This window comes from Pleurodeles waltl, chromosome 11, assembly GCF_031143425.1.
Source record: "Pleurodeles waltl isolate 20211129_DDA chromosome 11, aPleWal1.hap1.20221129, whole genome shotgun sequence".
Taxonomy (NCBI): domain Eukaryota; kingdom Metazoa; phylum Chordata; class Amphibia; order Caudata; family Salamandridae; genus Pleurodeles; species Pleurodeles waltl.
In genome coordinates this window covers 337,808,449-337,834,063 of record NC_090450.1, presented here as the reverse complement: position 1 = coordinate 337,834,063, position 25,615 = coordinate 337,808,449, and the positions used below count along the sequence as shown (strand labels likewise).

Sequence of the window (25,615 nt, the reverse complement as noted above, 5' to 3'; positions counted from 1 at the left end):
TGGAAGTGATTACCATGGGCAGAGATCGGTGGAGCAGAATGGCCACTCCTCTAGAGCCTCTGGAAAACCCTGCATGATATACCCTATCGTATCCTCCTCTCGCAAGCATAGGGCATCTGGACCCAAGAAGATGGGTCTCTTGTAGTAGAACTACTGAGGGAGAATACCTGCGGAGGGTGTTAAATACTGCCGATCGTTTGATCTTGTCTAACAGGCCGTTTACATTCCAGGAGAGGACCTGGGTTACTGAGGACCAAGCGTGAGGTGTAACACTGTTGGGCATGTTTGGATGTGCGGGAGCAAGCCCAGGGATGACCGTTTCGGACATGACCGTAAAATTTTAAATCTGCAAACCAGGCTAACCAACTTGTCGCCTCTTAAACCTAACTTGAACTTCCCCTCCCCCCTAAACTCCCCCCCTCCCCATACTCCCCCCCCGGAAGCATCTGTCGCCCATGTACCCAACCAAAACCAGACAGCCAGTAAAACTGTCATTGGGGTGGAGTGGTGGACCCCTCCTTTCTTTCGGATCAATTGCAATTAGTAGTCACAAAACAAGCGTTCAACACCATACTCTAGGAAGCCTCCGGAGTCATCAATGTTAATCTCGCTAGGGGTCGCCTGAGAGGATCAGGCGAAGCCCGAATCCCCTTACGTCTCGTGCAGGGGTCCTACATCTCCTGTCAGCCGAGTACCGGAGACTGACTCAATCGCCCATCCTCGGCGGGTTGGGACGGTGTTCGGGCCACCGGAAGAGTCTCAATGTTAGATTTAGTCTGAGGACCAGAGTCCCGGGCTGCTTCGTTCTCTGCAGGAGCGATCGTGTCTTTCTTTCTGCCTCTCCGGGATCTGGTGCGCCGCCTGCTCCTCCGGGGCCCCTCTGATGGTGAGGGCCCGACATGTGGGGTTCTTCCAGTGGTCCCGGGGGGACCCTTTCGGGCTCCAATGCCCTCCTCCGTCAGCCAGTCCCAAGCCTCCTCCGGGGAATCAAAAAAGTAAGCTTTCCCAGTCATGAGGACTTTGAGGCGAGCGGGGAAAAGGAGCATGTACGAGAGCTGCATTGCCCTTAGTTTTTGCTTAACATGTTCGTACGACCTACGGCGGGTCTGGACTTCTCTGGTGTAGTCCGGGAAAATTAGGATTTTGTGGTTTTCTCACTGCGTACCATCTTGCCGCCTTGCTTCCCTGAGGATATTGTCTCTGTCCTTAAAGTTAAGGAATCGTGCGATCATCGGGCGCTTCGGACCGCCCGGAGGTGGGCGAGGCGCGAGCGCCCTGTGGGCTCTTTCAATTGCAAACAAGGGCGAGAGGGATTGGTCAGGCATCCAAGATTTGATCCACGTCTCCAGGAATTCGGCGGCCTTGTCATCCTCTATGCCCTCCGGGAAACCTATGAAGCGTAGGTTGTTGCGCCTGGCCCGGTTTTCTGCATCTTCTGCACGACAGTGAAGCTCACCGGTTCGGGACTGCAGCTGGGCTACTTTGGCTTTGAGGTCAGACAAATCAGTTTCGGTTTGGGAGACTCGGGTTTCCACTTCCGTAATTCGGGTTACAGCATTTCTAAGGTCCTGTCTGATGAGGCCCATGTCCACTCGCACCTCACCAATTTTCGTTTCCACGGCTATCTGCGATGATTGAATAGCTTGGAGAATGGCACCCACCCCGTCCGGGGTTGAATCCCCACCAGCCACTTCTCCCCCTCCTCGTTGGCCCGTCGCAGTCGTGAACTGGTCGATTTTTTGTTGGGAGGGCGGAGGTTGTTTGGTCGTTTTATCCTTCCCCATCGTGGCACTTGAGGCGGGCGTCAGGTGGGCCACACCTTACTTAACGCGGTTTCAAGCCTGAGAATTGAGTGCGTTGTTAAGTACCATGGACTGCGGGTGGGTTCGCTGTGTCTGATCACGTAAGGACGGCCGGCAATGACACCGTTGGCCCCTTCTTTTCAGCTCCTTTTCTCGCTCTCTCCACCAGTTGGGGGGGACCCGTCCGAGACCCAGACCCAGGTCTCTCCACCTTAAGGGCTCTGCGCCTCCATTGTAGGCCTCGTGCCGTCGCGATCGCGCTCTCGATCTCTCAGGTCGTTCCGACCAGGGTCTAAAGTCAACCAAGCACGACCCGGAACCCAGGGTATCCACTTGCCTCAAGGTGTTGCCCTCCACCGCTCGGCTCGCAGACCAGATTTTGCCGCAGTCCAGCTCGCGCTCCACCTGGGCTCAGGCCCGAGAGAGGCCGGAGCCAAGTCCCCAGGCCCCGGAGTCCCCTCTTGTTGCTGCAGGGACGGGGGGGGGCGGGGGCATCACCGCTCGTCTTCTCCTTCCACCCCCCCCGGTCTTCGATTCACTTCCCTGCCCCCCCGGGCACCACTCCGCTTTTCAGCTGGGTCCTGGTCCCCAGCACGCCTTCAAATTTAAATTCCCCCCAGCAGGGGGATCTCGGGGGCCAGGGCCTCTGCCACGGCCACAGCGCAGCACCGCAAGCCGCCCAGGCGGTCAGGGAGGGCCCCCGGTCCTCCGGGTCACACTCGCGCCTCGCGCGCCGGTGCGGCGCCGCTCACCCCGCGCCCCCCTCCACGACAGGAGGGCGGGGGGCCCGCCGGCGCCCCCGCGGCAGGGATCCACCTTCGGGGCGCGCCCCAGCTCTCTCCGGGCCTCTCGCCTCCAAATTTAAACTCCCCGCAGCAGGGGGATCTCGGGGGCCAGGGCCTCCGCCACGGCCCCAGCGCGGTACTGCAAGCCGCCGAGGCTGTCAGGAAGGGCTCCCGGTCCTCCGGGTCACACTCGTGCGTCGGTGCGGCGCCGCTCACCCCGCGTCCTCCTCCACGACAGGAGGGGGGGGGGGGTCCGCCGGCGCCCCCGCGGCAGGGAACCACTTTCGGGGCACGCCCCCAGCTCTCACCGGGCCTCTCGCCGCCTCTCAGCCCGCGGCAGTCAACTTCGTCGGGGCCCCCAAGCCCACCTCAGATCCGCCGGGTGCATCTCGCAGCGGCCGCCATCTTGAGCTCCTCTTCACGGGAGCAGCCGGGTCGCCGTATGAGGGCGAGCTGCCGGCTTTCCATCGATTCGCCCCAACAAACTTCTCTACAGGTCCCCGGGACACCGGGGCGCCATGTACAGCGTTTTTCCGTTCTTTTGGACCACAGTGGTTAAGGGCGGATGACGGAGGGGTCCAGAGCACTCTCAGAGTGCGACCGCCATCTTGACGCCCGAAGCCACGCCCCCCATCATGTCTCTATTAATGGAGAGTAGAGAAGTAAGACCCTTCTTGAACAGTTTGTGAAGGAATTTAAGGAACTAACGTGCCCTAAGTATCTTAAAGTTCTTACGATAATCACACCTGAAAAGTCACAAATATCTGGAATGAGTTAAAAGACTTTAGGACAACAAGGCTGAACCTGGAGGGAAGGGATAAACGGTTGGAATTATTCTTACAGAAATGTGGGAGTGAGATGTTTGGGGAAGTATTGAATGATACTGATTTAGTTCTTGTTTCAATTATTTAATTAATCATGTTTTTGTCACAGACCTATGGATGTAGAAGATGATACGTTCACCTAAAGAAATTTGATTAATTAAATAGTGTTTGGATTGGAGGCAACTTTGCCATGTTGACCCTTAGAAAATACAGATAAACAAACCATCTAAAATCTAAAAAAATGGGACATGAAGAATTGACACCCCTGATCACTTTAGTTTGAAATTTCCTTAGCTAGTCCGCCTGTTTTGCAGCTAACTCATTACAATTTCTTTTTCTTTTCTCTCATTTTTATGTTTTTCAGTATCCTGACAGTTTGACTTGAAAGCCTTAGGGTGGTCATCCCCTAACTTTTTGCCTGCCTCCCTCCACTTTTTTTACATTGTTTTTGCTGGTTTTAGGACTCTGCGCACTTTACCACTGCTAACCAGTGCTAAAGTGCATATGCTCTCCCCCTTAAAACATAGTAACAGTGGTTCATACCCAGTTGGCACATTTGATCTACTTGTAAGTCCCTAGTTAAGTGCTTACTGTTTGAGTAGTAGATTATGATCAGAAAGGGGTAGACAGGTCATATTTAGTATGGCCAGAATGGTAAAACAAATTCCTGCTGACTGGTGAGGTTGAAGTTTATATTACTTTTTTAGAAATGCCACTTTTAGAAAGTGAGCATTTCTCTGCACTTAAAATCCATCTGTTCCTTACAATCTGTCTCCAGTCCACGTCTGGGTTGGGCTCGTTGAAAGCTCCCTTGTGCATTTCACCCAGACAACCCCAAACACAGAATGCTCAGTCACACTTACACACTTTTGCATAGTGAATGGGTCTTCCTGGGCTGGAAGGGTGGAGGGACTTGACACATACATTTCAAAGGCTAGTGGTCTGCCCTCACACAAAGGACTGCCACACCCCCTACTTGGGACCCTGGCAGACAGACCTGTACTGAAAGGGGACCTTGTGCATTTCAAAACCACTGTTTGAAGTCTCCCCCGCTTCAAAAGCACTTTCGGGTCCCCAATCCTACTAACTCAGACACTTCCTGGGACAGAAACTCTGAACCAGATCCTGCAACTTTCCAAGTGTAGCTGCCTGGCTGCCCATAGGACTCACCTGGACTGCTTTGCTATGAAGGACTGCTGCCTTGCTGTTGCCCTGCTGCCTTGCTACCCTCTGGCTCTGCTGAGAAATGCTCTCCAAGGGCTTGGATTGAGCTTGCCTCCTGTTCCTGAAGTCTCAGGGCCAAAAAGACTTCATCTCTGCAATGGAACTCCTTGTGCAGCCGTGCAGCCATTATCAGGTGCTCTGCTGCTGAAAACGCTGTTATTTTGCTTTGTTTTTACGCAGGTTTTATTTTGTTGTTGCTGCTGAAAATGTTACAATACTTGCCTCATTTGCACAGATTGTAATTGATTTTAAGAATCTTGATTTTTATTAATAATCACTTTACCTGGGGGTGGTTACGGTTGAGTAAGAAATTAACATGAATGTTTTGGGGCCATGTTGTTCTTGCCTGTTAGAGTGGGACTCTTTTGGCCTCCATTTTGTGTGATGGTTTTGTCGTCCTGAGAAGGAGGCTTGAACGTGTAGCAGGCATGCCATTGGTGTGCCAAAGGCAAGTCTGTCTGCATCGGTTCACGCACCAACTGCTCACAGGGCCGGCCATGCTGCTGGTTGCCCCATCAAACCTTGGGGCTTTCTTGTGTTAGACTGTGTTACACATGAGATCAGTCACTTGAAATTGGTAAGCAAATTGACAGTTCCATATTGTTCCTTATGTGCGCTGGAACTCAACCCAGCTCCCCTTGTGGCAGAAAGGTATCTAAGGCTAACACACTAAGATGTGGCCTACTTAACATTAGGTCCTTAGTCAAGCACACCCCAGAAATTAATCTGATGCTACAGACCGACAACTGGAATGTATTATTCTTAACTGAAACATGGACTACTCTGGATTCAGCCTTTGATGTAGGCTTGGCTTATCCCCTCATTTTTAAGATCCTTCACAAGCCACGTCTTAACAGGAAGGGGAGGAGGAGTGCGTATAATTTTTAAGAAAGTTGCAATTTTATACCCCATAGTATAGATGAACTGACTGACACTGAATTGCTGGGCTTCACTCTGAAAGCTGAAAAAGAATGCACAGTTTCTTGTATTTTGTGTTATTGCTCTCCAGGCCGTTTGAGCACATATCTACAACCTTTCCTTGAGTTTGTCACTAATATGACCCTCGCCCATTCTAATTTTGTTATACTAGGCGATTTTAACTTGTGGACTGTTTACAGAATTGCAAGGATCCTTTGACATTTTGAGCATGCAACAGTTAGTACAGGATCCCACCCGTCAGGATGGCCATCCTCTGGATCTTATGTTCACTACAGAGGGGTTAATTACTATGGGAGACATTCTACCCCTCTGCTGGACTGACCATGCATTAGTAACCTTTCAGCTTAAGGAAGGGAACTTAGTACCTCTAAGGTGGCTGTAGCCAGACAGCAACTTGGCAGGGCTTGGCATAAACTCAACAGGCCAATTCAAGGCAAGATATTCAATCTACCTACCATAGTCATTTCCAGCAGTACAGTGGAAGAATATTATAAAGCACTGAAGAGTAGAATTTTAGAAACCCTGGACATAGAAATAGCTATTAAAAAATTGGAAATCCCCCATAGACCGTCAGTCCCCTGGTATAGCGCTTCCCTGAAATTGCTAAAACAAGCCTGCAGGAAAGCTGAGAGGAGGAGACAACTGTCCTAAAGAACTCTGTATATGAATATAAGAGGAAAATTGCCAGGGCAAAAGCAGATTATTACACCAGTGTCATAATGGCTGAACCAAATAATGCCAAAAAGGTATTTGACATTATTTGAGAAGGTTCAAATGCAGACATTATGCAATCTCAGGCACTCTGTGATAACCTCACTGAGTTCTTCAAAGAAAAGATCTGCAAGATTCTTGACGATATTAGTGATTCCCATCAGATGCAGGATCGCCGTCCAGTTGCTGCTGGCCCAGAAGGAAGTGCAGATATAAAGGTGTCCACTCTTAAGGAGACTGAAATGTCTATAAATTCATCTGAGAGCCACAGAATAAGTTGGAATACTTTGAACCCTTAACAGAGGATTGCTTCCAAACTATTGCCATGTCTACCTAATCTGGGTTGCCACTGTACCTGTTGCATCAAAGGATCTGGAAACACCTGGCAGACAAGTTACTTCTTCCATTATTGCAAATATGCAACCAGTTGCTGGAAACTGCCAGTGTACCCCAGGCCTGGAAAAAGGCCATAGCTACCCCTATTCTAAACAAAACATTCTCTGGGCACGCTGGTCCTTAGTAACTATAGGCCAGTGTCTCTTCTGCCCTATTCAGTTTGAATATTGGTGTGCTTTGTTAGTAAAATACTATCTCAATATGTTGAGGACCACATCCCACTAGAGGAGAAGCAGTTCGGTTTTCGTCCCGGGCACATGACTTCTCCTGGCTACGGACGAACTTAGGATGTGGGTTGATGGTGGTCAAACAGCAGTCTTGGTTCTACTAGACCTCTTGGCTGCATTTGATAGGTTAACTACAGTATGTTCCTCACTCAACTTGCTTCGATCGGAGTATATGGTACCATAATGGGCTGGATGTGCTCCTATTTATCGGATCATTGTCAGGCTGTTGCTCTTCCTCCCTACTGTTCTGATTTTACAACGTTATTAAACATGGAGTTCCGCAGGGCTCAGCACTATGGCTAATTCTTTTCAATATCTATGTGAGGCCATTAGTCACACTCACTAAATCCCACAATGTTAGCTTAGTCAACTATGCTGATGACACCCAGCTAATTTTGTCATTCAAAGGCAACTAGCAGGTGACAGTTAATGCTCTTCATAAATATATGAATTACATCATTAGCTTGCTGAACTCTAAATCTCTCAAATTTAATGGTGACAAAACAGAGTTTTTGTGCTGTTCAGCAAATTTTAAGGTCCCCATTCTGCTCCTGCCAAATCTCTGGCCAGTGCGAACTGAGGGAGAGCTGACACAATCTGAATCGGTCTGCAACTTGGGGGTCACATTTGACAATAAGCTATCTATGGAGTGTCATGTGAATAAAGTTTCTGGCACATGCTTTTTGCTACTCCTCCGCCATCGCCAGAACTCTGGTTGTACGAAGTGTTACTTTAAGCAGGCTAGACTATTCTAGCCTGTTAGGAGCGCCGGAATTTCTGGTAAATAGACTTCATAAAGTCCAGGTTTCGGCTGCCAGACTGACACTGAATAGACCCAGGAGCTCATATCTTCTAAGGGATTGAAGGACTTTCACTGGTTACCACTGAGACAGAGAATAGTTTTTTTTTAAATCACTTCGTATTGTTTTTTTAAAGCGTTCAATGTTATGGCCCAGTACCTTTGCAAAACAGAGTAAAAAACTACTCCCCAAAGAGGTGCTTATGCTCTTCAACAGCTAATCTTGTCTCTGTTGCTAAATTCAGGAAAACAATACAAGGTGGGTGGGCTTTTCTGATCAGTCCAGCTCTGGAATCAGGTACCTGCCTCCCTTAGATCCTTGTCTGATCTATTTCATTTTGGGAAAGCTCTGAAAACTTGGCCATTTCCTAAATAACCCCTTTCTTTGATCTCAGCACTTTTTTAACTGCATCGACTTTTGTTTTTCTTTCTATTTCCGGTAGTGGCCTTGCACCAGGATACCAGTATGTCGAACGTATGCTTTATTTATTAATAATATAAATAAATAAACTTCGGGCAGAAGGTTGAAAGCTGACAACTTTTGCTGCTTAATCTCCACGCACGAAGGTGAAGCATTTTCATGTTTGGGTGCAGAACCCTGCCCTGTTGCAGTGACACAAGATCCTTCCGAAGAGGCAGCCTGATTGGAGGACCTGTGCTCATGCTCAACAGCTTTGGATACCAGAGTATCCACGCCCAATCTAGGGCCACAAGAATGACTTGGGCCCAGTCTTCCCTGATCTCCTTGAGGACTCTGGCAGCAGTGGTATTGGCGGAAAGGCATACAGGAGGCCTGAGCTCCCCTTGAGACGGAAAGCGTCTTAGAGCGAAAGCCACATTGAAAACTCCAGCACGCAAAACTGCCCACATTGCCCGTTCTAGACGGAGGTGGACAGACCCAGTCAAGGCTGTCCCCATTCTTGGAAGAGACCTTGCCCCACCTCTGGATGGAGACTCCTTTTGTGATGCAGTAAGCATCTGCACCTGAATTTGTTTGCCCTGGCCTTCAGAGAGCCCACCAGGTGTTGAACGAAGAGGGATATGCATTGAATTTACAGTCATGTCCAGTGGCTCAGTGCCTCTTGATGAAGGGTTCACTACTCCACCCTGCTGTGTTTGTTGCAATACCATATGGAGGTGGTGTTGTCTGTGAACACCTGCAGCAGCCTTTCCCTAATTAAAGAAAGAAGGCCTTTTCATACCAGCTGGATCACTTAGAGCTTCAACAGGGTGATGTGGAGTCCAGATTCTGCTGGAGACCAAAGGCCAGATGTAAGACCTTTTGTTTTGAGAGTCGCAATGTGTAATTTGTTTGCAAATCGCAAATTGTGAGTCGCAAAACAAAATGTACCACAGTGTTAACCACACTGTTTGCGATTCCCAAACGGGTTGCAAGGGACCTGCCTCACTAATATACATGAGGCAGGTCGCAATTCGCAACCCATTTGGGAATGGTCGCACTCACAGGGATGGTGGCCTGCTGGGGTCAGCAGACTATCATGTCTGTGTCTGTTTTTTCAATAAAGCAGTTTTTCTTTTTGAAATGCAGCCTGTTTTCCTTAAAGGAAAACGGGATGCATTAAAAAAAAAAAAAAAATACGTTTTCTTTTAATTTTTTCAGAGTAAGGTCCTTGGGATCACTGCCTGCTCTGAAAAAACATTTTTGCTCCGATTACAAATGGGAAGTGGTCTGGTGGGGACCCTTTCCTGTTTGCGAATAGGTTAGCACCAATTTGAAATTGGTGTTAACTGCGATTGTCATAAATGGGCCAGCGAGTTGCAATTAGGAACGCCCCTTCCTAATAGCGAGTCTCAATCTCTATTTTGCGAGTCGGTAACAGGATACCGACTTGCCAAATAGGGATGGTACTTTGTACAAGACCATCTTGTGGCCGCAAATAGCTATTTTCGCACTTTGCAACTGCAAAATCGCATCATACATGTAGCTCCAAAGTCCTCTGATCTCCACCTCTCCCAGATAGCCGCCCAATCCCCGAATGACACTTCTGTCATCACAGTCAGCTCTGAATGGGGAACGGAGAGGGATCTGCCACTGACCCATTTGCGTATAATTAGCCACCACTGAAGGTCTTGTGCAGTTCCCTCTGAGATCTGGATCATGTCGGAGAGATTACGCTGATGCTGCGCCCACTGGAACTTCAAGTCCCACTGCAGAGCCCTCATATGCCAATTTGTATGTTTAGGAAAGTACCCTCTTTTTGTCATGTTACTCCCAATTTCTGCCTGATGTCAGTGTGTTTGCAAACCAGGACCCCAGTGCTTACGCTCTCTCTCCTCTCAAATTTGTCACTACATACTGGTAACCTAGTATTTCATCCCAAATTGGCATACTGGTGCCCCCTTATAAGTCCCTAGTATATGGTACTTAGGTACCCAGGGCATTGGGGTTCCAGGGGATCCCTGTGGACTGCAGCATTACGTTTGCCACCCATAGGGGGCCCAGGCAAAGGCTTCTACAAGACTGCCATTGCAGCAAGTGTGAAAAGGTGCATGCACCATTTCACAGCCATTTACACTGCACCAGGTCACTTGTAAGTCACCTATATGTCAGGCTTCCAACCTTGAAGGCTGGGAGCAAAGTACCTAAGTGTGAGGGCAGCCCCACATCGTCCATGACCATTTACCCAGACTTCGTGAGTGTGGGGATGCCATTTTACGCGTGCACTGGACATAGGTTAATACCTATGTTCGGCTTCACAATGGTAACTCCGAATATGGCCATGTAAGGTGTCTAACATCTGGGAATTGTTCCCCAATACTGATTCTAATATTGGTTTTACAATTCCATGCACTCTGGGCTGCTGCCACCTCACAGACAGGCTTCTGCCCTCCTGTTGTTTGAGCAGCTCAAGCCCAGGAAGACAGAACAAAGCATTTCCTTTGGGAGAGGTGTTTTGCACCCTCTCCTTTTGGAAATAGGTGTTACAGGCAAGGGAGGGGTAGCCTTCCAGACCTCTGGAAATGCTTTGAAGGACACAGATGGTGCCCTCCTTGCATAATCCAGTCTACACCGGATCAGGGAACCCCAGTTCCTGCTTTGGCGCGAAACTGGACAAAGAAAAGGGGAGTTACCACTCCCCTTTCCAACACCACCCCAGGGGTGGTGCCCAGAGCTCCTCCAGAGTGTCCCTGGGTTTTGCCATCTTGGATTCCAAGGTGGTGGGGCACTCTGAGAGCATCTGAGTGGCCAGTGCCAGCAGGTGATGTCAGAGCCCTCCCCTGATAGATGCTTACCTGTGTAGCTGACCAATCCCCCTTTCAGGGCTATTTACGGTCTCTCTCCTGGGTGTTTCCTCAGATTCAGATTGCAAGACTCCAGCAGGAATCCTCTGCATTCTTTACTTCACCTTCTACAGACGAAACTGCATCTGGACCCTCCAAGAACTCTACAAACTGCAACAAAGAAGCAAAGATGACTTCTGCAACATTGTATCTTCAGCTCCTGCCAGGAACTACAACTGTTTCCAGATCGTGCATCCTCTGAGGACTGCCTGTCTTCAGCCTGCACCAGAAGAACAAAGGAATCTCCCTTGAAGTGAAGGAGTCACTTCCCTGTTTCAGCAGGCACCCCTCTGCAGCGCCGACCGGTGGCGTGGGTCCCCTCTCCTGACAGAGTGCGTGAATCCCGAAACACGGGTGTTAGACTGAAGTTGTCCCGACGGTCCTAAGGTCCAGCTGTCCAACTTTGGTGGTGGTAAGAGCTTGCCTCCCCACGCAAGACAGTACCCCCGTACACTGCGTGATTTGCAGTTGCCAAGGCTTGTATGCGACCTTTCATGAAGTTCTTTGTGCACAGCACAGCTCCGGCCCTCAGCACTCCTTCCTGCAATGCATAGCTTCCTGAGTGGTTCTCCGGCGGCATGGGATCCCTTTGTGTCGTGCTGCGTGGGCCTCCATTTAGACCTTCTTTGTCCCCGTGCTGTGGGACTCCTGTGCACACTGCCTGGTCTTCTGAGGGCTCTCTGAGTTGCTGAGAGCCCCCTCTGTATCTCCCTCCTGGGTAGAGGCCACCAACTACCTCCTGGTCAGGGCAGCGCTATTTTACGCTAACTGCGAGATTTGTATGTGCCAAGGATTGTTGGCAGAATCCAGTGTCGCAAACCAGTCTGCAATCTTCCATCCAGCGTGGGACATCTGCACCAACCAGGAACCCGCATCCGTCTTCTTGGGTGCAGTACTGACTGTTCTTCTTCACCGGTGGTTCTTCTTTTGCATCTTCATCTGGGTTAACAGGGGTTCCTGTTCTCCCTGGACTATTCAGTGCTTCTTGGACTTGGTCTCCTTCTTCCACAGGTCTTCTGGTCCAGGAATCCATTGTTGGTGTCTTGCATTCTCTTCTGGTTCTTGCATTATCTTCTATCATGACTTCTTGTGTGTTCTAGGAAACTTACTTTGTTTTACTCTTGTTTTCCTGGGCTCTGGGGTGGGTTCTATTACTTACCTTTGGTGTTTTCTTACACTTCCAGTGCCCCTCTACACACTACAGTTGCCTAGCTGGGAAACCGACTTTCGCATTACATTATTTTAGTATATGGTTTGTGTTCCCCCTAGGCCCATTGCAACCTATTGTGATTTTCAATATTTGCACTGTTTTCTAACTGTTTTTACAGCTATTTCTGCATTCTAGTGTATATACTGTGTATATTACTTACCTCCTAAGGGAGTATAGTCTCTAAGGTATTTTTGGCATTGTGTCACTAAAAATAAAGTACCTTTATTTTTGTAACACTGAGTATTTTCTTTCATTTTCTTTCTTTCTTTCATGTGTAGTACTGTGTGACTACAGTGGTATTGCATGGGTTTTGCATCTCTCCTAGATAAGCCTTGGCTGCTCACTACAGCTACCCCTAGACAGCCTGGCTTCTAGACACTGACTACATTTCACTAATAAGGGCTAACTGGACCTGGTATAAGGTGTAAGTACCTTTGGTACCCACTACAAACCAGGTCAGCCTCCTACAGCATTTCACAAGAAAGATACATGAGGCCATAAGCCCAACAGATTCAATCAGTCTTACCGAAATCCAGGGTACAGGCCAACGCATTAGTATCATAGCCTGAATATCCTGGACCAACCACTCATGAGGATAGGCCCGAAACTGCAGTGTGTCCAGAACCACTCCATTAAAAGGGAGCATCTGAAAAGGAGTCATGTGTGACTTCGGTAAGTTGATAGTGAACCCCAGTGAGTGCTGAATAGTCATCGTAGTCTGGAAGTGAGAGACGACTGCCTGGGGTGAGCCTTCCTTCAACAGCCACTTGTAAAGGTAGGGAAAGACTGGAACTCCTGACCGCAGATGAAGTTTGACCACTGCCTTCTCTTTTGTAAACACCTGAGGGGCACTGATAAGGGCAAAGGGAAGCACACCTAACTGAAAGTGCAATTGGTCAGCCATAAACTGCAAGTAACGCCTGTGGGTAGACAGGATGGGTGTGTGAAAATAAGGATCCGGTAAGTTCAGCAATACCATCCAGTCTTCTGGGTCCAGGGCAGACAGGACTGTCATGAGCATGGTCGGAGGGCATACTAAACAGATTTGGGGGCTGTGGCTGCAGGGGGTGTGCTGGACTGGCTTACCTCTGGCTGCCTGTCCCACATGGTCTGTGAGAACTGCGTCCTTGGCCACAAAAAGATTGTGTGGTTTGCTGCCCAGGGTTCCTGGGCTTGTAAAGATGCAGGTTGAAGGTCCTTCTGTTGCCACTAAATGGGGTGGAAGGGGACTGCGGTTGGCAAGGGACCATTGAAAGGCCCAAGAATATGGCCGTAGCTCTGCTGTCCTTAGAGCACTCTAGTGTTGAGTCCGCCATCTCTCTAAACAACCAAGAGCCATCAAAGGGCATGTCCATGAGCAAAGCTTGGACATCCCCAGAGAAACCAGTGGTTCTCTGCCAGGCATGGTGTCAGGCCGCGATGATAAAATCGCTCTGTCCAGCAAGTCAGTCCTGTTCAGCCCAAGTCGTATTCTAAACTTGGCCACATCCCTCCCATCAGCAACTGCTTGAAAGAGTGTGGCTCGTGCCTCCTCCAAGACCGTGGGCAGCACTTTGGCAACCGCGTCTAAGATGGTATGGGAGTACCAACCAAAGAGGCACATGGTCTTCACTGACCGCAGTGCCAGGCTGGCGAAAGGGAACAACTTCTTCCCAAAGGTATCCAGCATTCTGGATTCTATATACAGTGGAGTGGTAGGGAATGCACTGGGATTAACCTTCGGGAGGTAACCAGTCCAATGGCATCTGCTAGATCCTCATACCAGTTGTCCTAGGGATCTTCTAACTAATATCCTTAAGGGTCCGCGGAACCCTTCCAACGATTACCTAATCTAGGCCTATCAAAAGAAAAATGCACTGGCTCTGACATTAGGGGTCTTGGCGCTGGCGTCAGACGACGCCCATCTGGCTCCTTGTTTGAGTCAGGGATGACAATGGGGATAGCTCAGATGGAGGCGTCGGCACTGGAGTGGGCACCAGGGAAGGTCAAGGTGGCAAGACTTGTACCACTTCAGATCCATCAACGGATCAAAGGAGCCCAACTGGGACCATGGTGAACCCGCCAGCGGCAGACCAGTAGGGGCCCCTCCTGAGCCTGTGGGGCCAAACGGCGATCCTGCAGGGAGAGGCCGCTCAAAGATGAGATGCATGGCCTCATACAATTCTCATAACTAGGCGGGTCACTTCAGCTCCCAGAAACTCTGGGAGGTGCGGAGACAGTCAGGCGCAGGTTCCGCCACAGAACTGGGCCTCGAATGCCAATGCTCCCTTGTCACTCCAGATAACTTCAGCTGATGTGGTGAAGTTGAAGATCTCTTCAACTTCTTGCTCTTTTTATGCTGTGGGACTTACCCGATTTCCCGGACGACTTCGACTGCCAGGACGAGCACCTGGAATGATGCGAATGATGTTAGGACCTTCCTTTTGACCAAGATCTTGAGCATCGTGGCGTCGCACTGTGAGGACCTTGAGGGACCACTCTCTCAAGGCCTTAGGTTGCATGGCACAGCAGTCAATGCAGGCCTTTCCATTGTGGTGACACTCCAAGCACCAGAGACACACCAAGTGCGGGTCAGTCCCCAACATCTGTCAATAACAGGCACCACCTAGTTTAAACCCAGCTTTCATAGCGGACATCCTGACACACCAGTAGACAAGGGGCCAGCTGTATCAAACATTTTTGCGATGGCTGTTTGCGATTGCAAAAATGCATTTTGGTATGTATCAAGTCCAATTTGTGATTCGGTAACTTGTTACTGAATCGCAAATTGGATTTGCAACTACATACCGATTCGGTATTATGAAGGGGCGTGTCAAGGGCGTCCCTTACTAATACCCAATCGCAGAGGTATGTATGATTGTTTTGTGACGGTGAATGCGGTCGCAAAACAATCGCAGTTACCACCAATTTCAAATTGGTGGTAACCCATTCGCAAAGGGGAAGGGGTCCCCAAGGGACCCCTTCCCCCTTTGTGAATGTATGCAAAAACATTTTTTAAGAGCAGGCAGTGGTCCCATGGACCACTCCCTACTCTTAAAAAATGAAAGGAAAACTTTTCATTTTTCTTTTTTAAACACATCCCGTTTTCCTTTATGGAACTGCTTTGTTTAAAAGCAGTCACAGACATGGTGGTCTGCTGAGTCAAGCAGGCCACCATCCCTGTAATTGCAGCCATTTGCAGCCTACCTCATGAATATTAAATAGGTAGGTCCATTTGCGAGCCCTTGGAGTTTTATATATTCCAATAGCGATTACTTAATTGCAATTCGTCAAAAATCGCAATCTGGTAATCGCTATTGGGAAACTTGATACATCTTGCCCAAGGTCTCGAACAAAATCTCAACAGTCAGAAGAGGGCCAGTCAAAAAAGACTTGGAGTAGCTCTTCCGTGATCTGCGCTCACTGGTGTGGAAAGAAAATAACTGATGTTAGTGCACTGAGCTGGCAACTATATGGGAGCCCTAAATGTCACTTCTGGCATGGTCAACACCTTGTGGAGCCGAACAACGCCACCTCCCGGGGCGTTGGAGATTGCTCATGAAAAAGTTTGGGATCCTGTATTACGCCTGGGGGTTATTTTGTGGAAAGAAATCTGCGGCTAGACGTCTCTAGCATATATATTGTTCTATTTCTGTATACATCCCCTCCTTGTTGTGTAAAACGTTCACAATTATTTGAGATTTTAGAGACTTTGACCTCACACAGACGTTCCCTGTGACAGTGAATCAGTACCTGCCTTTCCGGTATAGACTTCAGACTGCTCAATTGTCCTTCCTTCTTATTCGTGGCTTTAATTACCCATTTTTTGCCACAGTCATTTTTTGCGACTTTTATATATAGTGTTACCTTTGCTCAGAGTATTAGAGCACTTTACAAGAGAACCAGAGCATGGTACACATTTTTTAGGCACTGGGAGAATAAGCGTTTTGTCCAGAATCAAAGAACGTGTTGCCAAGATAAAGATTCAAACCTGGTTACCCAGCTCCATCTTTAGCCAAAAGACAAATTTCAAATTTTCTCTGCAGATTGGCCATTATACTTAGATTCATTATTTGGTTGCAGTCCTCCCTCACTTTAGTGCTCGGTAAGCTTTCAGACATTGATAATTGTACTTTGGCAGCTATACTACACTATCATGCTTCTCTGTGCTCCGATCTGTCTTCTTATAATCTGTAGTTCTCACTTAACCTTTTGACCACCTGGTGAACAGAGCCAGTTCCAACCATTATGGGGTCTAGCTTAGTATGAACTTTACTGCACTTCACCAGTTGAGCTACCCAGACCACCAGATCCAGCAACAAATCTTGAAACATTTTAGGTTTGTTAGTGTTGGGAATGGAGATGTAAGTTTTTTTTTATAACATCAGAATGCCTGTGAGACAAGTTATAGGACAGGAGGCAAAGTTGAGAAAAATCACTTCTGTCTAAGAAAACAGCACAGTGCCATAGGTCTCCCGCATTGTGTGTCTCTGTTGTATAGAGCTTTAGCAAACTAGTAAATGTGTGCAATAGAAAAGTGCATTTCTGTGTTTGTGAGTGTGTAGCGCAGTTTTGCATAGAAGGTCATACACTGGAGTGCCAGTCTTTTACGTCTTCTACTTTTTATAATCAGCTTGCTTCATCTTCAACCATTACAATCAGTCAGGACAACCCATAATGAACACCCAGCTTTCTTAATTCTGTATATTGTGTGCACTGGATACTAACAGTGGGTAGCAATGTATTTACCTGTGTTTTTATGAAGCACTGGACTCTGCTGATTAGCTGCCTGAGGGAGCTAAAGAGGGGAATAAAAAAATTGTGCTATTGCAATGAACACAATAGTTTTCAGAGGGACCCAATGCCTCAATCGGCATTTATTACAATTGCGATGGAGGAATAGGGGTGGTAAAGTCTTACAGGGGGGATGCCTCATGGAAATCCTTCAGCCAGTCATCAGCTGCAGGACTTAAGCCAAACCTATGCATATATACGGCAGGATGGGACTAAAGAGACAGAACATGTAGATGTGAAGTATCCAGAAGGATAAGCTACCTCATTACAAGGAATAGGCAGAGAGGAAGAGGTGCGCCTTCAGTTTCCAGCGTAATTGTGATGGGATTCAAGTGGGTGGAGTAGTAGCTGCATAGGGGTCGTGGTGATAAGGGCAAAAAGCTTTAGATAAGAATAATCCTCAATGACGATAGGAAGGATGAGTGGATGATTCATCCTCGGGGTGTAGAGGCTAAAATGTAGTATACCGCGTTGAATTTAATCTTGAGATTTTTTAGAGGACATCTAATAAGCAGTGTCCACTTCCCTTAGAGGATCAGCAGAGGGCGAGCCATCTTCTTTTCCACATCATACTTTCTTATTTTCTCTCATCCATCTCCCTACCCACGTAGGGTCAGAGGCCCACAAGAAAATAATATGCTTAGTCTTATATTATTGTTGGTCTTGTTTGCACCATACACTATGTTATATACAAGAGTTGGACCTGCTGGTGGGGTTATAGGTCTGGGATTCTAGCAGAAATATAAATCTATTCTTAGATACCACAATGGCTTATTTATGTTTGTTTGTGCAGCTCAGATGGGAGTTGGCGAGGGAAAATCCATCGGACAGTGGTATGGACCGAACACGGTGGCACAAGTGCTCAAGTAAGTTTTTTGTTATTCTCTGCGTCTTCATTCTAGCCGAAGACTTAACTTATAGAGAAATATAAACGCAACAGGTCAGAGTTTATGTGTAGCCTGCCATAGGGTCTTAGGACTTCATATGCATATCCTGTAAAAACAGAAGAACACCTAACAGCACTGTTTCCTGGGCACAAAGCATATGAGCACGACACAGCATCACACAAATAAAGTATAAGAACTCAACAGTACACACTACCTTGGGATGAGGAGCGCTGTTATATATGTTCTTGTGATCTCCCCTCCAAGCACCTATGTGTAAGATTAGCAACTAAAATCTGCTGGCATACTTATGTAGTACATGTACATATGGTGGAGACAGATTACTTTACAGTGATTTATTCTTGGGACAGAACAGGTGCAAACATCCCAACCAATAAGTCTTAATGCTTCACAATGGCCCACAAACCAAGACAAGGCAGTTCACATCAACCAACACCTGAAACCGGCCACCCCAAAGCATCCCTCACATGAGGACTGAACAATGCACAACATTCCATGCATGGAACCTTAGCACTACTTATCACTGCTATCCGGCTCAGGAGAAAGGGCACACAGTGCTAACATATGTGTGGGGACCCAGCATCCATAGTAACATGTGAAGATGCTTGGTCAGCAAACATCAGAATGGCATGGTGTGGACAGACCCATTGTATACCATACAGCTTAACTGCATGATACCCTACAGCACCACTTGTTATCAGAAACATTGACTAATGGAGGTCCGAACGTCATCCCTCTCTCTATTATAATCTGTTTCTTATCAGTCTTTCCCTGCCCTGCCTCTTATAATGGCATCTTCTCTTTCACCTTCCAATCTCTTTCTTGATTTCTCTTCTCCTAGGAAGTTGGCAGTTTTTGATTCTTGGAGCCAGCTGGCAGTCCACATAGCCATGGACAACACTGTGGTTATAGAAGATATAAGTAAGTAGAGTTCCGGGAGGGGGTTGGTTTACGTTTGGGTCAACTTTGTACAACTTGTTAGGCTTTATAATAAACTCTTACTTGTAAATGGAAGTTCTTTTTCATAATGAATACTTTGATTTGACTTCACATTTACTTACATGTATGTTTGTTTATATATATATATATATATATATATATACATATATATATGTTCAATGGCATGTGTAGCTGCAGGTACACATGCTGTGCACCGTTCCTGCCATCTAGTGTTGGGCTCAGAGTGTTACAAGTTGCTTTTCTGCGAATAAGTCTTTTCGAATCACGGGACCGAGTGATTCCTCCCTTTCGGCTCCATTGCACATGGGCATCGACTCCATCTTAGATTGTTTTCTTTCCGCCATCGGGTTCGGACGTGTTCCTCTTCACTCCGTGATTTGAATCGGGAAAGTTTAACAAATCATTGAAAATCCGTCTGTATTGTTGCGTTCGGGACCGGTTTTCTATCGATACATCAGCACCGAAGAGACAACCGCTTCGGCAGCCCTTCGGGGCTTCCGCACCCAACCGAGGCCTGGTCGACCCGACCACACCGGTCGTCGAAGACTCATGGACCAGACCCCCTTCCGTTTCTGTCCGACGTGCCACAGCAAGTATCCCTATACAGACCAGCATTGGGTCTGTAATCTGTGTTTGTCACCGGAACACAGAGAGGATACCTGTGAGGCCTGCAAGGATTTCGGTCGAAGAAGACCTTGAGAGATCGACGAGCAAGGCGCTTGCAGATGGCATCGAAATCGACACAACACCTCGACGTCAAGGAGGAAGAGATGGCTATCTCGATCCAGGGTTTGGAATCAGACGACTCCGACGGAGACCGACCACCAACGGCAGGACAAAAAGTGAGTACGCCTGCCCCGACCCAGCCCCAAAGTCAGTCAAAAAACAGAAGGCCTCGGGAACGCCACTGCCGGAAGGCCATGGCTCAACCCACAAGAAAAGCGGTGAACAAATAACATCTTCGGCACCAAAAAAGGCCAAGATCTTGCCGAAGTCTTCCGACTCGGGTCGAGAAACCGGCATAGAAAAGTCTCGACATCAATTGGTCGAATCGAATAAGCCTCGAAAGAGCCTCTCGGAGCCGAGACCAACCATAACCATGGGTGTTTCGGTACCGAAAAACTGGCTTCGGAGCCGAAAAAGACTTCTTATACAGAAGAACATGGGCTCTCCCAACAACTTAAAGAGAGGCACAGGTTTGAGCAGGAGCTGGATATGGAGGAGCTTGATCAAATTCAACCAAGGTTACGAATACGAATCCAGAAGGACACTGGGAAAATTCAAACCATCCCTCCGCTCAAGTTTAAAAGAAAATTGGCTTTTCACTCAGAGACTGAAACTGAGCAGCCAAGAGCAAAGGTGGTTAGAGAAAGGTCACCAATTCCACATTTCACACCAGAGATGTCGCCACCACACTCGCCACAAGGGACAAGGTCACCAGTTGGCACACCAACTGCACAGTCACCCACACATACTGTGCAGACGCAGGCCGATGCAGATCCCTGCGACCTATACGACCCACCAGTTTCAGACAACAGTCCTGAGTGTTATCCTTCAAAGCCATCTCCTTCAGGGGATAGCACATCCTACACGCTAGTACTAGCCAGGACTGCGACATTCCATAATGTCACGATGCACTCAGAACCAGTGGAGGATGACTTTCTTTTCAATACACTGGCGTCCACGCATGCGTCATATCAAAGCCTGCCAATGTTACCAGGCATGCTTAAGCATGCACAACAGGTCTTTCAAGAACCGATCAAGGGAAGGGCCATTACACCGCAGGTGGAGAAAAAATATAAACCTCCCCCATCGGACCCTGTGTTCATTACACAGCAGCTCCCTCCGGACTCTGTTGTAGTGGGAGCCGCAAGAAAGCGGGCAAATTCACAGTCGTCAGGGGATGCGCCACCCCCTGATAAAGAAAGCCGTAAATTCGACGCAGCAGGGAAAAGAGTGGGATCGCAAGCGGCCAACCAGTGGCATATAGCCAATTCACAGGCCCTCCTCGCCCGTTACGACCGAGCACATTGGGACGTAATGCACAATATTATTCAGCATTTACCAAAGGAACATCAAAAACGGGCTCAACACGTGGTGGAGGAGGGACCGGCCATCTCCAACAACCAAATCCGTTCTGCACTGGACTCTGCCGATACAGCAGCACGAACTGTAAACACAGCAGTTACCATCAGGAGGCATGCATGGTTACGCAGTTCTGGTTTCAAACCAGAAATACAGCAAGCTGTGTTAAACATGCCGTTCAACCAGCAGCAACTGTTTGGGCCGGAGGTGGACACTGCAATAGAAAAAATGAAGAAGGACACAGACATGGCCAAAGCCATGGGCGCGCTCTACTCTTCCCAGTATAGGGGAACATTTAGGAAGCCACAGGGTTTAGACAGCAACCCTCAGAGCCATCCACCTCCCAAACAAAACCCACCTACCAGTCTCAGTACCAGAGAGGGGGGTTTCGTGGTTCATTCAGGGGACAATACCCAAGAGCAAGGGGAAAAGTTCAGCCTGCCAAGCAGACCCCCAGTAACAAGCAGTGACTTCAATGTCACACTTCCCCAACACACATCACCAGTGGGGGGAAGATTAACAAAATACCACAAACATTGGTCAGACATAACCACGGACACATGGGTTCTATCAATTATCCAACATGGTTACTGCATAAAGTTCACCCATTTCCCTCCAGATGTTCCCCCAAAGACGCACAAACTGTCAGCACCACATCTAGACCTACTACAAATAGAGGTGCAAGTACTATTAACAAAACAAGCCATAGAACTAGTACCACACCATCAAAAAGGAACAGGGATTTACTCCCTATATTTCCTTATTCCCAAAAAAGACAAAACACTAAGACCAATTCTAGATCTCAGGACGTTAAACCTCTTCATCAAATCAGATCATTTCCTCATGGTCACCCTACCAGATGTAGTTCCCTTGCTAAAACAGGAATAATACATGGCAACACTGGATTTAAAGGATGCGTATTTCCACATACCCATCCATCCATCTCACAGGAAATACCTCAGATTTGTCATACAGGGCAAACATTACCAATTCAAAGTATTGCCCTTCGGGATAACAACAGCGCCCAGAGTATTTACAAAATGCCTCGCTGTAGTAGCAGCTCATATAAGGAGACATCCCATGCATGTATTCCCTTATCTCGATGATTGGATAATAAAAGCCAACACTCAACAACGGTGTCAAAGTCACACGGAATATGTAATAGATACTCTACACAAACTAGGGTTTTCTATAAACTACCAAAAATCTCACTTGCAACCATCCCAAATACAACAATACTTGGGAGCCACGCTCAACACGCAAAGAGCAATTGCCACTCCAAGCCCACAAAGAGTTCAATCGTTTCAAAATATAGTGTCAAGCATACAACCAAACCAACAGTATACAGTCAGGTTTGTAATGAAACTACTAGGCATGATGTCCTCATGAATCGCTATTGTCCCAAACGCACAGCTACACATGCGGCCCTTACAACAGTGCCTAGCAAAACAATGGACGCAGGCACAGGGTCAACTTCAAGATCTAGTGTTGATAGACCGCCAAACACACTCTTCGCTTCAGTGGTGGAACCCTGTAAATTTAAACAAAGGGCGACCATTTCAAGACCCAGTGCCTCACGCCATTATTACAACAGATGCTTCCATGATTGGGTGGGGAGCACACCTCAACAATCACAATATACAAGGTCAATGGGACAATCAACAAAAACAACTTCACATAAATCACTTAGAACTACTAGCAGTCTCCCTAGCACTAAAAGTTTTTCAACCCCTTCTAGTCCACAAACACATTCTTGTCAAAACAGACAATATAACAACAATGTACTATCTAAACAAACAGGGACACACACACTCATCACAAGTATGCCTCCTAGCACAAAAAAATTGGCATTGGGCAATTCACAACAACATTCGCCTAATAGTGCAATATATACCAGGCATTCACAATCAGTTAGCCAACAATCTCAGTCGAGATCACCAGCAAACTCAGGAGTGGGAAATACATCCCCAGATTCTACAAGATTACTTCTACCGCTGGGGTACACCAGACATAGATCTGTTTGCAACAAAACGCAAAATGCCAAAACTTTGCATCCAGGTGCCCACACCCTCAGTCACGTGACCAAGGCTGCAGTGTCAGCCGAAACGCGTTGTGCTTTGATTAAATATGGCTTTCACTCTTCCTGAATCCTGAGCGTGCTAATTTTATTTTATTTTGGTAGAAATATATATATATATATATATAGAGAGAGAGAGAGAGAGAGAGAGAGAGAGAGAGAGAGAGAGAGAGAGAGATATATATATATATATATATATTTATTGAAAACAACAAAGATTAAAGTGACATTATAGTTAGGTAAAAATGTCAGTTACGATATAACATTTTAAACTAAAAACACCTAAATTCACCAGTTATAGTCAACTGAAGTCATTCTAACTCACACCATGAAGTAACTATACCTCACGCCCCATCATGTTGTCATAAATTATGTCTTTTTTAGATGTCATAAGTGATGATATCAATGCTGTCATTGAACATGTTATGAGTGAAGTAATGTGTGACAATACAAACAGTACATGGCTAGGACCCACCACTACAGCCAGGGAGTCAGGGTACCCCTACGCTTCACCCTTCTGCTTTCTAAAACATTTTGTAGGTTACAAGAACCGAGTCCCAACACAGCAGCCACAACTTTTTCTTTAGGTTGAACTAGGCAATCTGATCGCATGGTATGAGCTTGCGGCACCACAGATCTCTGCAGTGGATCCACAATGGTACAGTGGTATGAAATATACACTTTCTGGGTACAGTTCTAGTTTTCTGCCAAATTTGGAATAATTCAGTTCAGCTGTTTTTTCTGAATCACTGTTTCATGAGGAAAATGTATTTTGGGACCCAACCTTTCCTGCACTTGACAGAGCCCTCTGAAACCTTCCAGGAAGGAGCTGAGGTGAGTAATACTGTTTTTTGGAAAGTTTACTGAAGATTTTTTAAATGATGCCAGGGTTATCAGCAAAGCAAATATGCATTTGCTATGGAAATGTGGTCCTAACCATAACAGCCACAGGGTAATATATATGTAACAACAACATTCAAAATGCTTCTCTGGGCCAACACCTGCCTCCAATCCACAAGCAAAACAGTGTTCTTGTTGTTACCAATGGTATCTCCAAATCCAATTCAACATTATCCTTAGCTTAATTGATTTCCTGTTGCTTAGCTTGTAAATGTTCTAGAAAATCCACTCCCAGAGTTGCAGGCTTCTGATATGAGCCTTATCAGAATACACTGCTCCCGAAGACACTGTTAGAACCGTATGAGCTATGGTCTCAACTTTCCCATTCCATTTTCACAAAGCAGATAAACTAATAACTTATTGGTCATGCATGTAATAAACGTAGAGCCATAGAGTAAGTCTGAGTGTTCTATTGCTCAAGCATATGTGAGCCCTTCTCGCGCATTTGTACTGTATTAGCTTTATGCATATCTTAAACACAGTGAAGCAAAAGCTAGCTTTCTGTTTATCTCCCTTAATCTAGCTAAAAGACAATATTGGTTTCGACAGAATGACGTCCACTGTTACAATGCATTCTAGTTTAGAAATGTAAGGTTGAAAGGGGAAGCTTTAATAACAAGTTGGTTATTGTCTTCAAATGTTATATACTCAACTTCACGCAAACAAACTCTGATCTCTTATGCAATCATTTCTTGATAGGATCTTTTAATATGGCGGAAACCAGTAACAAACCTCGAGTAATACTCACATAACTCAATAAAATCCCAGATTTCTTTTTCATTATTCTTAGGGCATACATCAACATTTATATTATGCAGCAAATCATTTTGTTGCATTCATGCCATGAGATTGATATGATGCCCAAGAGAGTCTACATTTTGTGTAAAAAATGCACTGTCATACCCCTGTGACTTAAAATACTAAGGCCCTCATTGCAACCTTGGTGGGCCCCACAACTCCCCTTTCCGCAAGCCTTTTCATGGCAGTTCTTACCGCCATGAAAAGGCTGGCGGGAGGGGGACTCGTAATCCCCTGGGCAGCGCTGCAAGCAGCGCTGCCCTGGGGGATTTAAACCGTCGGGACCAATGTGGCGGGAAACCACCTGTCCTGGCAGTGCGACCGCGGAGGGTCGTAATTCCCCTGGAAGCACCGCCAGCCTGTTGGCGGTGCTTCCTCCAAAACAGCCCTGGCGGTCAAAGACCGCCAGGGTTGTAATGACCCCCTAAATCTTTACACAGGATCACATTATATTCTAATTCAGTTTTGTAAAAGACAGCATTATCCTGAATGGTGAAAATACTCATAACATAACTGAACAATGGAAACAACAACTATAACGATGAGCATCAAATGGCAGCACAAAAGTTTCTATCTACCTGGATTTTTCCAATAGTAATTTTTAATGGTAGGCAGACTGCAAATCAATTAGGGAAAAATATTTAATTTCACTTTTTTGCACCAATAGTTTTTAGTTCAAGCGTAAGCGTACAACCTTTTGTATACTTTTAAGTATAGTTCTTCTGTAGGCTTCCAGCTACTTCATTTGTTAGTTTCAGTGTCATTTAAAAATCCTTGCCTGCTAGTGGTCAGTCATGCCTCTTTGTCCCACCTTCTTCTGTGTGGGAGCAGGGACCACCTACTGTATAATGACACTTTGTTCTCTTTATTTGGCCTGTAGGGCACTTTCTTTTACTT

General features: G+C 46.9%; 1 protein-coding gene across 2 annotated transcripts in view; it reads left to right on the top strand.

Moving 5' to 3' along the window:
• ATG4B (autophagy related 4B cysteine peptidase) overlaps nt 1–25,615 on the top strand; it is a 483,533-nt gene that overhangs the window by 256,471 nt on the left and 201,447 nt on the right. For both annotated transcript variants that reach the window (XM_069213627.1, XM_069213626.1), the window contains 2 exons: nt 17,787–17,859; nt 18,740–18,819. In XM_069213627.1, the coding sequence (XP_069069728.1) occupies nt 17,787–17,859; nt 18,740–18,819 (153 nt within the window). The remainder of the gene's footprint in view (nt 1–17,786; nt 17,860–18,739; nt 18,820–25,615) is intronic.